This window comes from Pseudopipra pipra, chromosome 2 (assembly GCF_036250125.1).
Source record: "Pseudopipra pipra isolate bDixPip1 chromosome 2, bDixPip1.hap1, whole genome shotgun sequence".
Taxonomy (NCBI): Eukaryota; Metazoa; Chordata; class Aves; order Passeriformes; family Pipridae; genus Pseudopipra; species Pseudopipra pipra.
Window position 1 is genome coordinate 59,164,381 of NC_087550.1, and position 15,734 is coordinate 59,180,114.

Here is a 15,734-nt window from a genome sequence, read left to right on the forward strand (position 1 = left end):
CAGGACAGGAAGGCACTACTTCTGTTATATTTACAAACTAATATGACAATTTGAAATTACGCACACTGAGGTGAGAGGTGAAGGGAAATTAAAAGAAATGCATAGCTGCTGAGTTGGACAATTATCCAGGTAAGACTGAAGCTTCGTGGACATCTGCTTATTTTGAAGTCTTTTATGTATGAGAAAACCCCCGGCTTGATAGGCAGTGGCACACAATTCTATGTTTTAAAAATGTCTGTACACACAAGTTCAGAGAAGTGAAATCAGATCTGAATTCTAAAACTTTATCTTCCACTGGAAAGGGGATCATGTGCAACAAGTAGAAATAATTTAATGAATACACCTGCATTTAGCTTTTTTTTTTTTTTAGAAAAGACATTCAAATTTATGTAAAAGGCTTGCCCCACTTGAAATCTTCAGTCTTTTACTTTGTCTGTCTGACTCTGAAGATGCAGTTTTTGCAGCAGCACCGAAAAATGTCTGTGCTGAAAGTGAAGGTGACTGACTTGGAGTTGAGGTTAGTAAGGGTTACTTTTAGTTAGCTAATTTATTTTCCTGAAATAATTTCTTCATTTTCCAAACTAATAGAATACTATGTTGTTATACAAATTAGATGAGGCATTAAATGCACACAAACCCTAAGGCAACAAAAACAGTCTTTTATTAAAAATGCACATACCTGAGAGCTCTACCCATTGTTTCATAATTCATGTCAGGTTTGTTTTTGTGTTTTCCCCACAACCTGGACACAGCCTTGGAATCTACCAGTTTGAAAATGCCTTTCTCTCTTTGAGTCCATTTGATATATTTAGGACACGTAGCTTTGTCCTGGAGCAGTGCTAGTAAGAACTCCCAGAGATAAATTGTATTTCCTAAAATGAAAGTATTTCAAAACACACAAAAAATAGAAAAAATATTAGTTGACCATATTTTATTAATGATGCAAATAATCTTAGAAGTAAGAAGCTGGGATCTTTACTAATAGATTGTAATATATAATCAAGACTAGGAAATAGTGATGGAAGAGGATAGGAAAAGATTCCTGTGAGTTATTATAATCTGGATGCCCAAACACCCCAGCCACTTTCTCTGTACCAGTCAGGCACCAGTCAACCTACAGCTGCACCATTCCAACCACCAAGATTAGACAGCATTAGTCACCTACGTATCCATTTCCCTCCTGCCTAATCTGGTTACAGAAGCAGTCACTACTGCTTTATCTTGAATAGGAACATGTTCCAGTCTATGATCTAAAAATGCTGGAAATTAGGCTGTTGCTTAAATGCTTTGCTGAATTGAGGTGAGTGTTATAATCCTTTAAAAGGCTAAACAAAATCCTTACTTTTAAGAATTAGATTTATATGGGGTAATCAGTGGTATGTGCTGAGGTAGGTATATCTTCAAGGATAAAGTACAGAAAAAGCTAATTTTTTTTAATCCAGTGAGCACTTGCTGGTAGACAACCTCAAATTTAATTTTACAAACAAGCAGGCACAAACACTTATATATGGAAATCCATCACATCTGTTCAGTGTTTACCACGTATAAAGAAACAGTATTAAAATCACAGATTGTGAATACTTAAAACAAGCACAAAATATGCATATTTTTTCTGAACCACATTTAAAGAGTCTAAACTCATACAACCAATTAGATCCTTTTTTCTGCCTTCTTTTTTTAAGGCTTTTGGGTGTTTGACTTTCTTTTGGGAATCTGAAGCTGCACATAGGCTTTTTAGTTGTTAGTCTGAGAAAGTAAGTAAAAACTTCTTGTATCACATCCCAGAAGTAGCTGTGCAAAAACACAGCAATGATAGCATGTGCAAGTTTCATAAATTCCACAAAATATGATGCCCAGCACATCAGAAGATGACAGGATCACTTTTGATAGCTTCAATTTAACCCAGATTTTTTTCCATTTTAACAACCACCAATCTGATCTCTTTTTCTCCTAAAAAATGAAATTCCCATAGTACTGTATTATAAGCTATATTTAGTAAATACTCATCAAAGTCATCAGCACTGGCAGTACAAAAATGTTAGCAGCTCCTTCAGCAGGTGGAAGCTTGAAAAGTGAGCATTCCTAGAGGAAAAACAACGCCTTTGCAAATGTCTCCCAGCTTACATAAAATAGTCTGTTTGACTTCAGATACCCCGGAGGTAAAGGTTAAGACTGTCATACAGGAGTGAGAGCATTCCCAGCCATTTATGATCCAATCCAGGGTGCTTTTGTTGTAGTCTAGACCAAAAATGCTCAGCTGCATCAAGGCAATCTGAAAATTTGTCACTGCTTAGCCACTGAAATCACTATGAAAACGACTGGCTGCAAAAACCAGGTCTGCTTTACCGACAGGCTTTTTTAACCTCCTCTGAGTCACAACAGAAGAAATAGGTAGAAAACTCAGTTTTCTCTAAGCATTGTATACTATAATTATATGGAGAACTTGTTATTTTAGCATACAAATTCCCCTTAGGGAATACCCAGACAGCTCTCGTGATTTTCTAGCTTCTTCCCTGCCACGGCTGGTCATATTAGTATGTCTTTTACTTGAATTCTGTGTTTCTCAAAATGCAAAACAAATGCTCTTCATAGCAGGCAGTGGTTTCAGGCAACACACTCCCTTTTATTTCCTTCAGAATTAGCAATTTTGTAACAATGGACAAATGTGAATTATGATGTATCCTTGCCATCATCGACAGAAACATTAGAATCTTCTGCCTTTTAGTTTTTGTGGCTAGCTGCTTTCATATTTTCTATTATTTCAGTTGAGCACCACATGGAGGTTCCTCTGATATTCTTCTTTCATTTTTTACTTAAAAATCAGGTTGTAATTAAAAAAAAAGGCAACAAGGTGTACTTAAAACTAATGGCATTAACGTTAAATATTTATTGCTTGCCAATAGTATTTTGTTCCTGTTATTGCAGAAAACGCCTCTTCAAAAAGAAAAAACCCAACATATTCATTTGTCAATATAGAGACTTTTCTGACTTCATGAGTCTGTCATTGTTATGACACCATTTTCCAAGGTTGGCTGGGCTTCTGTCCTGGCAAGTACTGCATGCATGCAAGCCCATCAGTCCCTAGGCATACAAGCAGGCAGCCGTGACATGGGGGACGCTCATTTCCAGCTCCCACTGAGTGCAGCACAACTCGCTGGGTCCACAGCACCAGGCTGCCATTCAGACATGGCACGGGTGCAGGCGTTGGACCCAACAGCAAAGCAACAGAGCTGTTGACAAAACTGACAGGCATTACTGAACAGTCCAGTCTGGAGGAAATGATTTATTGTATCAGTTATGTGGCATCTATTTTTATTTCTCCCTTTTAAACACAGGAAGAATTAAAGTATCAAACCCCCAAGTTTTCTGCTGAAGTCTTCAAGCTGTGTTATAACTTTTCTCCAAATTCATGACTCGGTACTTCCTGCTGCTGACTGGCAGCCTTGATTAGCTCCTCATGCAGAATTAGACTCAGATGGAACACGTTTTCAGAGATCATCCGTCAAAATAACCAAAGCCCAAGAAACACTAATACAATGCAAAGCACTCCCCAAGACTTCACTGAAAACACAGCAGACCCTGTGGGGGGTTGAAGAGTTTCCAAGAACCCTTGCAACTGAAGTGACAAATACATTTTTCTCCCTAGGAACTGAGTATTTCACCAAGCTCATATGCTTGTCTTTTACTTGCCTTATGATGAGATATGAACATAAGACTGGGTTTACATCACAAGAGAACTGGTGAACTTCTTTTTACAGGTCACTCAGAAACAATGTTCTTTTAAAAACTTCAGTGACAACTCTTTGACTTACCCTTTCCATCTTTGTTTTTCTTTTTCACAGATATGTTTGGAGTTGTAGTAGGGGACTCAGAACGAGATGGTTTCGGTTTTTTCCCTGAAATAAACCACCAATGAGTCACTGCAGCTTTAAAAAAACAAACAAATGAACAAACAAAAACCCAAACAAAAAAATCAAACAAAAAAAACCCAAACAAGGGCCTAAAAAGGGAAGAGATATGTTTCCCCAGTTCAAAGAATATTCAATTTCTACTAAGTTAGAAACTCACTTCTGTGCTGAACTTCTTCATTTTCTAGAGCAGGATTGGACCCCCTATGCTCTTACTGTACTTTTAGTAAAGACTATATTCACTTTCCTGAAGTCCATGTGCTTTGGAAATTTCTGTGGCTATTTAGGTACTCTTAAGAGCACTTAAAACAGATAAGATGAGAAAAATAAGCTATTAACTCTGGGTAAGAGTTTAAAGAGGAAAAGATAGATAAAATACAGAGCACTATCTTGTTCCCTCATCACCAAACTGGAATTTAGGGACAAAACAAGATTGCCTGCTTGTTTAATCAATTGCAAGTCTCCACTGACAGCAACAAACTACACTGTCATGTGAAACAAACATTTTTTTCCATCCTGTTGTCTTTTACACCTTTTTCAACAGTGGCTGCACATAGAGGAAAGTCACTTGTTTATAACAATCAGAAGAACCAGTAACAAGCTTTGAAAAAAAAAAATCAGTTTTTAAAGTCGTAAGAATGGTGGTTCTATAAGGAAGACTGAAAGAAAGAAGTTAGTTACAACCGATTAGAAGAATGAAGAGCATTCATTTGAAAATTCTGCAAAATCAACTACTGAAACATAAGGAAATAAAAAAATCGAAGTCCTGCTGAAATATTTTTCAATATAAAACCTTGAACCTACTCCTTTATTAGTTCTCATTCTCAGCAATGGCAGCTTTTACAGGTGAAATAATTAATCAGAAACCTTCATAACTTTCTTATGAAACAGCAATTTATCTTATCAGGTTTTGCAGTGACCCCTTACTACACTGACATTACTTAAATTACTGCCTAGGATCCTTTGAGAGGCAGAACAGACTAAGCAGACATAAGACTCAGAGAAACATACTTCTAGTCCAAATAGCATATTTTCATAATTAAAGATCTAAAGAAAAATATTTTTCTTTTTCTCTATTTATTGCAGCTCAAAAGAAACGATGTTCTAAAAAGAGGCAAGACCAATAGGCCTGAGCAATCTCATACACTATAGCTTTCCACTTTTGGTTTTGTTTCTAGGGGTTGTTTTAGTAAGGAAACAACTCTGCTGCAGAGTAAGAGCAACAGTTTTTCACTAGCTCTGAAAAAAAAAAAGCTCAGTGCCAGGTTGCACTATGTCCTTTGTTCTAGACTTCCAAGTATAAGGAAGTCATAAGAAACAGTGGTTTGAGCACTCATCTTTTGACATTAGCAGTCTTGCTAAGTCCACCTTTGTACCTTTTTCTTTCTCTTTTTTTGACAGGGTATGAGGGAGGAGGGATAGTTAGTTGAGAGCTATAGTGAAGAAACTCTAGTAATACCTGGAGTCCGCTAACTTTCTTGCTTCCATTCAGACAGGATTCATGACTGAGGACAGGACACAAACAACACTCACCATTTTGGCCAGTAATGTTTTCCTTGACTTGAATGAAAGTGGGAGGGAGGAAATCCTACAACATTGTGTTTTTTCATATATCATGATATGAAAGGATAAAGAACTACTGGGGTATATTTTTAGAAACTTTTTATCCACTCACCATTATAGGTTGCAAAAATGTCAGTTTTCCCTAAAAAGTCTAGATGAAGTCACTCTGTATGGATCAGCCTCTAGGGCACAAGAAATCCCTCAGGGTAACTTTGGTTAAGTGCTTTCCCCCCTCTAAGTTGTGTCACAGGAAGACTCTGTTGGGTGCTAGTCTTGCTCCCCCTCTTGAACAGGTGTAAATGTAGCTATTAAGGAGTAGGGAGTGTTATTTTGATGTCACTAATTTAGACCTCATCTCTAAATACCTTCAGTTCTTAAGACACAATGAAGTGGATGAGATCGCAATTGGGTCATGACTGAACTATTGCTGGGAAGCTTCAGGAAAAAGAAGTACTGATCCCATGTAATTTACATAATTCTGATTAGAGATAACCTAGGCTACTAAATATGAATACCCCGGCAACAGCAATTCTAGGCTCTCTTTCTTCAGCCTAGACTACTTCAGGACATCTCATTTGGACAGTCCTCTACCAGAAGCCCAACCAAAATTAGCAACCAGTGAAGAATGTGAAACTTCTTTACAGAAATGTATCCATGTTACTGATGTATATCGAGGCTAGAGATAAACTTAAGACCATGGTTTCAGACCACACTGTGAGCTATAATCTCCAGGCACTGACTGATACCATCAAGAGAAACAATTAACAGAGACACACCAGATATGTTTCCTTTGTTTAAAAGAAGGTATTTTTCGAAAGCACATTAAGCACTAGCACGCATTCTTCTTTGGTTCAATAGAGCATGAATTTATTACTTTTCGGAGTACATCACTAAATTCCTTTTTAGGAAAGAATTTTACAAAGAGGAAGGATGAAGAACATGCAAGAGCTAAGCCTTATGTGGGGCTACCATAGTTTTGGCTAGCTAATTGAATTTATAATTGGTATTTTCACTACCTTCCCATAGCAAATACAGGACTGAAGGTATTAGTACAGTGAATTTCCAAGTTTCTTTGTCTGACACTCCTTTGTTTTTCCTGTCTTTCTGATGCATAGTTTGGCAGCTCAGTGCTCAGACATTCATGAGTACAAACATCATACTGAACACCTTTGGAGTTGAGCAGATGGGTGGATACAGTTCTCCTACTGTAGCAGTAAGGCCCACAAGGAAAGGAAGTGAAACCACCTCATCACTTCTGGAGAACATTTTCTTGGGAAAGCTCTACTTGACAATGCCATTCTGGCCCAGTTAGCTGGCAACGCTCTGGACTATTCATCCCTCTAAGTTTAGATGATGGCTTAATACACTAGAAGTCTATAAAATCTACAAAAACTGTAGAGAAGCAAGATTCAGGATGGGAACAGTTCCAGGCATGGAGAAAAGCATACAGCAATTGGCAGGACTTTCATATGGACTTTACTGTTATTATGTGGTTTCACTGTATTCATGCTACACAGTGCACAACTGCACATGCCCAGGCTTCCTCCTCCCCCTTTTGCCTGTGCCCTGTTCTGATTTGCTCCCCCATTTGTCTGTCTGATAGCCCACCCGATGTTCTGCCCCCTTTTCCCTGGCAGGATGGTTAAGAATCGGGCGCACGCCTGAATAAACAAGTCTGCTTGCACCCTTCCTCGTGTCCTGTCCCCTCTTCCCCTCGGACCCGCAACAAAAAACCCTATAAAATCATGAGTGACATGGATAGGGCAAAATGACCACCACCATTTGCCATGCCTCAAAACTGACCAAAGGAAGGGAAACAGACTGCACTTAAAAAAACCCCCTACAAACAAACAAAACACCCAAAAGAACCCCACCCACCCACTGCACATCATCCTAAAGTGCACTGCAAAATTAATAACATTTTGCAGCAATTCTTGTACATCAATGACTTATAAATGCCGGGACATTTTGAAGTAACACTTCAACATCACTCAGGCCATACCACCTACCTCATGAACACTGAAATTCACTGAAAACTAGTAGCTAATGAAACACTAAGCTGATGAATCTTTTCTAGTGTTTGGGGTTTTTTTCTAAAGCAAATACACACATTTGCTGTGAAGCAACTGGTTTTCTAACCTACAGCTACAGAGGAGGAAGGAGTGGGTGTAAGCAGAAGCACAACACGAAAGAGGGTATGAAAGCATCAAACCAAAGAGGTTAAATGTCTGGCAGACAGCAGCTCCTTGTTTTGACACACACAGAAGTCAACAGTATAAAAGAAGAAGGAAAGAAAAGAACAAAACAAAAAACAGTTTAAAATGCTGTGGTTATCTCACAGTAGTGCACACAGCACGGTAGCTTCCCAGCAGTACTTTTAGGGCAGCTGCTGGTAAAGCTCCCTTCCACAGCAGTTTCAGTTCAGCTTTCTTAGGGGAATCAGAGACTTCCTGACCCACACCCCTGCCTGCGGGACCTCGTGACACATAAGGGGCTCAGGAGGCTTCCCCAAGATCTCCACAGGCTGCTATGCTCTCTCTCACAGATAACTCCCAACATTTGGAATTAGCAGCAAAAGTAGAATTAAAAATGCACTCCTATTCAGCAGGATAGCTGACTGGGTAGGTAGCTGACTGGCTGGGTAGCAGGATTCCTGTTTTGGAAGGCTTTTATTTATCATGCTCTAGGGTTAGCCTTAGGATTAGCTCCAGAAACATAATGCCCTTGGTTTATTTTTCTTTTTTTTTTTTTAATTTGTTGCAACAGCACCTAACATATGTCTATATTACATGACTCTCTTTCCTTGTAGACGTCAGCTTCAGACCTCTGATGGGGTCCACGTTGAAGTAGGTAGGAAAACAGGAGCAGAAGGTCTGGCTAACACCACTTCATTACTCTTTGGCACAGCACTGACTACAAAGGAACATCACTACACTGTGTAAACGTAATCTACTAGAAATGGGATTAACACTTATTATAGCATGCAGCTATTAAAAAAAATTAAATCCTTCATATTTAAGAAAAGCTAAAAAGCCCTCCTCATTCTCATCCCCTATTCTGAACTGATCAAGTATGTTCAGTTGAAGCTAGGTAAGGGCTAATGAAAGTACTTCAGGATTCACAATAACAAAAGCTCTATAGCTTGTATTGCAATTCTGCTCTGAAGAAGAAATATTCTTACAAATAGGAAGAAGCAGAGATTTCTGTTTCCTACAGGATAAGCCATCTTTGCTATCTCTACAACATCATTAGTCTAAGCACCAGTATATGTGCTCACGCTACTCAGGAAGAAAATGCTTTTTCTGCATTTCTAACTGAGCCCACTCAATTATTTTGGCCTGATAACTAGAATGGTTCCAGACATGCACAGGGGAACCGACCATGCCACCCCCTGCTCTCCTACTCCACACTGCTGTTCTCTGGTATCATCTTACCTTTTCTCTTCTTTGGTTGTTCAAATTCTGGAGTCTCTGGTGATTCAGCATAGGGGTCTGGGGCTTCCACCACCTCAGGGATCCCATCAAGTGTGACTGACACATGTGTAATAGGAGCCACCATATCATCCTCTTCAGCTGCGCCAAACATAGTTGCTTAAAAGAAGAGGACAAAAGGAATATTTTCACACAGCCATGAGGACTTTTAAAAGTTGGGTTTAGACCAAAAATTTAAACATAGAATAAAATAAAACTATGACACTTCAGGCCTTCAAGGGACAGAAGACTAGTTCATAAGGGAATATATGAGCTGAAAACATTTTACACAAGCAGAAGCACTACTAAAATAGAAAAATTTAATGATATAACCCACCTCCCCAAAAAAGCACAATTATCTGGTGATCACACATTCACATTTAAGGCAATCTGCAAATATAAGTGTATGTTCTTTTATCCTGACAACATGCTAATCCTCTATCAGCCAAGCAAAACACTGCAATCTAAACCACCCAACTTCATTCATACCTTCCCTTTGTAATTGTTGATTCTTTCTTTTCCTGTTAAACTCTGGCATGGCAATGAAATCTTTCAATGCATATGACATTTGATTTCTGATACCCAAACTATGTACATAAAGGGTATCTGGAAGTTATAAAATAATCTTACCAATTCCATGCAACCACACTGCACTGAATCCCTCCTCCTTTCACAAACAAACAAGGCAAATACAGACTGGATTTTCTTTCATAAAAAACTTACTTATTCTTTTTTCATCCAACATAGGACCAGGGGAGTCCATATTGAGAAGTGCTTCAGCAGCCTCGATTGTTTCCATTGTTTCATCTCCATTATGACAAGATGCTTCAACTAAAAGTAAAGGAGAAAAAATATTTCTTAAGAAACTACAAACTGGACTTAAAGCTTAACACAATATTTATTCTTATTTCATTTCCAGAAAAAAAAAAAAAAGAAAACATAGTAAACATGGTCTTCTAGTACATGAGTAGAAACAGATTAGCTGGGGAGAAAATGCAGACTGCAGTAATTTATTTAGTACAGTACATTTTTCAGATTACACATAAAAAAAACCAAACCCAAACCCAAACCCAATACAAACCTTTTGTTTCTGCCTCATTGTTCTAACCCCTCTCTTTGCTGATTATGCAGTAAAACACAAAACCCATGAACCTAAGAAATATCACTATCACAAACAATAGTCCAGAGAATATTATTTAAAAAAACATGATATTGCTAACTTCTTATGGTGGTCCAAAGTGTTATCCACATGTTGATATTTTGTGTTATCCACATAAAAACATGTGGATATGACACTTGAGGACATGATTTAATGGTGAACATGGTGGTGGTGCTGGGTTGACAGTAGGACTTGACGATCTGAGAGGTCTTTTCCAACCCTAACAATTCTATGGTTCTATGAATGGAAGTGAATTCCATAAATAAGAGATACTCATAAAAAATATCCAGTCATTTAGCCTGGAGGAGATTTTTAAATATTCCACAAGTTCTATTAGACAGCATACGATCTAAAAGTGTAAATGAATCCTAAACCGTTCAAATTCATAGGAATTACAGGTAAGGCTAACAGTGCAAACTCCAAGAACATACTGGAAAGCAAACATGAAACATGAAAAGCAATACAAAGGGCTGGCAAACCTTCCAAAATTTTTGACTTCTAGACAATTCCTCATCAATCTCAGGAGGGCAGTAATTAGACAAACCCAAAGCTCTTGAGCATTAATTTATGATGCTTAAGGTACGTATGAAGGTCATCTGAGGGTACACAACAAAAACATCCAGTAAAATATCATTTTACAAAATAACAGCTCTCCCAAGAAGATAATATTGGTTTAACTGGAAGAGTACTTCACCAGAGGATTTTTTTAAAATAACTGTATTATGAAAAATAAGACAGATGGTAGTTCCTGGTACTGTAAGCATTTAAAACTGGTTTACAGGTTCTTTTAGAAATTACTGTTTGTTGGATGGAAATGCATGGGTTGGGCTTCCTTATCCTTTGACACGAATTTGATGCAACTTTGGGGAATTCACTTGCATCTATCAAAGTGATAAAATTAGTATTCCCCTCCCTAGGACACCAAGAAACCTCATCTACTTTCTCAGTCCAGCAATGGTAATAAGTCAGCTTCAGGCCCTCACTCTTTGTTTAGCTTTGAGGAATTTTGGGTGGTGCAGTTACAAAAAAAAAAAAAAAGGCAGACATGCACGTTCAGACACAATGTAATGACCTTGGAACATTTCTTACATTTCTTCGCACAAAAGCAAGAAGTTTATGCCAAAATTTCTATACTTAAAAAAAAAAAAAAACAACAAAAAAAACCTTAAAAATATCAGAGCAATAACAAGAGCATCCAGCTCAGTTAGCAATATGCAATTACACAGTTAAAAAAAACCCAACCAACCAACCCTGGTTTCACCCCACATGTTTACAACTTCAGCATTTGTATCATTAGGAGGAGGGCAAAGATGAATGCTGAGGTGCACACAAGAGCCCTACCTCCTCCACCCAGCTGTGCTTCACAGAAGCCTCCTTACCTTCTGGATTTTTTCTTTACCTTAGTCCCACCAGCCCCAAGAGTAAGAGGCTTAGGCTAAAACAGAATAAAATAGATAGGTGTTGGGAACCCTGATCCACACAGCAACTCATCCTGTTGCCTACAGGAACACCTCCACCCCATATCTTGCAAAGACATTCAGACAGTTAAGGGTCTGCACCTTCTTGGTGACATCTCCAAACAGCCTTAAGAAATGAGGAAAACAGAGCTGGGGAGGAGGACAGCATGAAGAGAAAAGGAGAGGCAGTGAGTATGGACTAAGCTCCCGGCCTGGGAAGCCATAGAGCAAGACAGCAAATTGCAGATAATTTTGTCAGTCAGCTGGCAAGCTCAAGAGCTCAGCCACAGAGCATCTCAGTCCCAAGGGCCAAACAGCATCACTAGGGAATGCCTAGCCAGCTGAGGAGGAGACACAACATGTACAGCCCATGCAGTCTCTGGGCATGCTCATGCTTGGTCTGGTGCTGATGACTTGATCATTTCTGGTTCTAAGTTTTATTTGGATGCAAACTTTCCATACCATTTCCCAGCATTACCAAGACCTCAATAAGGATGTGACCCTAAATATAGGCACGCAGCACTGACAAAGCAGTTGTTCTCAGTTCCAACACTGAATGGACAGGAAGGTTAACCCGCCACGATCCAGCTCAGCCAAAGCCATGGAGCATGGCTGGTTTACGCTGCCACATACAATTTAAAAGCTAGCAGTGGTACCTCCAGGTTCTCAGCGCTGCAGGCAGGGAGGAGAGAGCTGCTGCTGTCTCCTCTTTCCCCACCGAGAGCTGTAGGAGGACCAAACCCGCTCACTGGCTTTCAGGTTATGGAGTAGAGTCACTTCTTCCCCCGAACGACAGCAGAGGTTGCCAGCTTTACATCACTGTTATACGACATGGCTAAAGGTTTACCATCCTTATCCAAGACTAAAGAAAGGAATATAAAATAGCCATATAAATAATGTAAGCATAGAAATTCATATAATTTGATGCTCACAAAAAACATAAGCATGTTAAGGAAATTACCCAGTCTGACCATTCATGAGACTCTCTGGCAGTCACACTCCCAAGGCCAGAGACTGTCACTGCTGGGGCAGAAGTCCCTTCACAGGGCATGGCTCCAGTGAGCTGACGGTGCCCAGCTTGACTCCCCACACACCCCACTCACACAGTCAGACCAGGTTTCCTTACTGGTTCAAACCCAGGTTTCCCATGGCAGTCTCAGATGTCTCATTCCACAAAGCCATTTATTCACAGCACAGTAACACAGAAACAGCACGAGCTGGTGCCTCCAAGGAGGACCCCCAACCAAGAAACCCCTGGGCTTTTATACCTTTACAGTCTACCCATGCACAAGTCTTGCTCTTCCTGTCCCAGTCCCTCCACCTCACTGGTGTCACCAGTCTTCCTCTCCTTTGTTACCTAAAAGGTCAGCAATTCCTGACTCCTGCTGTGTCTCTCAGTGTCCATCCACCTGGCTGGCTTCACCCATCTTCGTGCCCTTTGTTATCCCAAAGGTTGACAGTTCACAGCCCTGTGCCTTGGGCTCCCACCCAGATCTCAATCTGTTTGCAAGCAAAGCTACCTGGACTAGATGTCTTCCTCAACAAGCAGCAGATTTAAGAAGAACTGGAATGAGATGGCTTATTTGTTACACTCGGCAAAGTCAGAACTGAAAGAACGAGGGTGGAGGGTATAATTTCTGACAAGTATCACATTTCAAACATTATCTTAAATAGGTGTAAGCTTTTTTTAAAAAAAAAAAGAAAAAAGAGGTAAAAAAAATGAGTAAGGAAAAAATGAAAAAGGGAAAAACAGTCAGGGAAGAAAAAATGGGAGAAGAAAAAGGAAGGAGAAAAAAAGGGAAAACAAAAAAGAGAGGGGAGGGGGGAAACCACACCTAAAAATATCTTCAGTTTTTTCCCAAGGTCCTCTACAAGTTTTTGTTTATCTGAGCAAGCCACAAATGTAAGCCTCTGTATCTGCATGCCAATTACAGCCCAGTTACTGTGAATCCAGGTACGCTATGAATCAGCGTTGGCCCGAGACTTGCCCAAACAGAGCTTTCTGCTCTGTAACTGTGCCTCATGTTGGAAGTTCCCCAACTCAGTCCAAAGTCCTGCTTTCCTTACTATTGTCTTTTTTGAAATTTTTACACCACTCTAGCCAATCCTGTCCCCTCCCTTTGCTTCCCTGGTGGCTGGCAGCTCTGGAGAGTGGACAACACGAGTCCATGTTCAGGCCCAGATAAGGGCTGTGGTAGTCACAACTGTGTTTCAATTCACTGCTGGCTTTACTAGAGACAAAACCAGGCACTGCAAAGCCTCAAAATAATGTCAGAAGAAATCTGAAGTTACTAAAGGTATAAAGAGATCCACAAAACACAGACAGAGCTCCCTTTTGCAGAATAGCTGGCTGTTAAATTTAAGCACTCACCTTTTAGTATCAACTCTGAGCTGATTGTTATTGGACACTGGAAAACTCAGTTTAAGAACCCAAGTACTTCAGAATACCTGCACATCACCCTTCATTTTCTTTTTAAAATAAGGCTTCACAATTTATAAAGAAAATTACCTCACGGGGGAGGTATATGAAAAAACCCTCTCTGTTTTTAACCAGACGCCACAGGCAGCCGTGAATAATTTCTTTACAAAGTAACTGAAACCATACCCCTTTTTTTACAACTGGCATCTCATCAACCCATAATCCTCACTGATTAACACTGAAGTTCAGTTTCCACCTAACTACTCCTTTGGATTTCTTTGTACATCACAAATGACTACCTAAGATGCTGAGTTTGTGCAGGACTGCTAGAGCTTCACAAAACATACAAAGCAAATGCTACAGAACTTCAAAATGTTGTAAAATAACTTCAGAACTGGTTAGTAATAACTGTTACTGATCTCTGAAAATGCACACCTCCATGCTCCCTATTCAGACTAGGGCACAGGGCATTTAAGTGCAAATTTTCTGTCCCTCCTCTGTCATCTTCCCCCCCCCCAAACTGTCTCAGTGCTGCCACTTTCCTGTTCCCATGAAACAATGCCAGAACAGGTGAACCACAAAATGGCAGGCTTCGATTAACTGTTGTTTTTTCTAAATTAAGCTCACCAGTCATGGTAAAGTTAAAAGAAAAAATTATAACAATAATTAAAAGAATGGTTTCAGGAATTACATTAGTTCTTTCTTCCTGTGCACCTTAAAAGCATAATTAGCCACAATGGTAAAATATACAAAGTGTAGCAAACTGTACTATCTGACAAATTGGCTTGGAATTTCTTCTGCACAAAACATTATCCCCTGTATTTGTCACAGGAAAAAAATTTCAATATTCCATTTAGAGATAAAACTAAATTCAAAGCCAAATGCTCCAATTAATTTTGTTAATCACCCTTTACTACATGATGGTTAATCATTTAAAATTCCATAATACTGGCAACAAACTGACCATAAAATTGCCATCGTTGTTTCTTCCAGGGAAAACTGCTTCTAAAGAAGAGGGTGATAAGGCAGGTCTGCCTATTCATTATAAAAAAATTACAGCGTGAATGTTAACTAACATAACTAAAAAGCTGGTTGCTGGCCATCTCTCAGCAGGGCTTCACGTGAAACAGATGCTGTTCTTACAGTTTTCTGCAGGTTATAATTTATACTACAGGCAAGTAATCACCAATGTGTGACAGCTGTGCTTTTGAAGGGCTGAAGCTACATCTTATAGATGAAAAAACCTACCACCATCCATTATTCTGCACATAGATCCCTAAAAAGTAAGTGCTTCAGTATCATGAGGCCTACCGCTAATTTCCGTTAGTCCAGGAGAAAAGAGAAGCTTATTGTTTTAGAGTCATAAAACAGTACTGAAAAAAACAGTAACTTAAAAAAACCTAAATCCTTCATATTAGGCAGTCATCGCTTAGTAAAGTTTAGTCATTAATGATGGTGGTTTCAGTTTTGTTTTGCTGTGAACTTCAGGCTTATAAATATTTTACTGTGGAATTAGTACAGCCTTTACAATGTCTGATCCTCTCTCAAAGGCATAATGTGGAAGTGACTGAAAAAACTGGTACAAACTTCAAAGAGCAAAACAACTCATTTCACTGTTGAGACCAAACATGTGCATGAATAAAATCAAGGAAACTTTAAAGAAGGGAAGAAAAAAAAAAATCAGCTGAAAAAAGAGTAGGTGGGAAATTCTAGTTACAATTAGTCTCATTTCAGAGGCAGCCTACAGCAATTTGTGCT

General features: G+C 39.2%; 1 protein-coding gene across 6 annotated transcripts in view; it reads right to left on the bottom strand.

Annotated features, from left to right (window-relative positions):
- The window catches only part of ELF1 (E74 like ETS transcription factor 1), an 84,256-nt gene that overhangs the window by 11,834 nt on the left and 56,688 nt on the right, over positions 1-15,734 (bottom strand). For all 6 annotated transcript variants that reach the window (XM_064645624.1, XM_064645625.1, XM_064645628.1 and 3 more), the window contains 4 exons: positions 9,665-9,772; positions 8,906-9,061; positions 3,813-3,896; positions 680-872 (listed from right to left, as the gene is read on the bottom strand). In XM_064645624.1, coding sequence (XP_064501694.1) covers positions 680-872; positions 3,813-3,896; positions 8,906-9,061; positions 9,665-9,772 — 541 coding nt within the window. The remainder of the gene's footprint in view (positions 1-679; positions 873-3,812; positions 3,897-8,905; positions 9,062-9,664; positions 9,773-15,734) is intronic.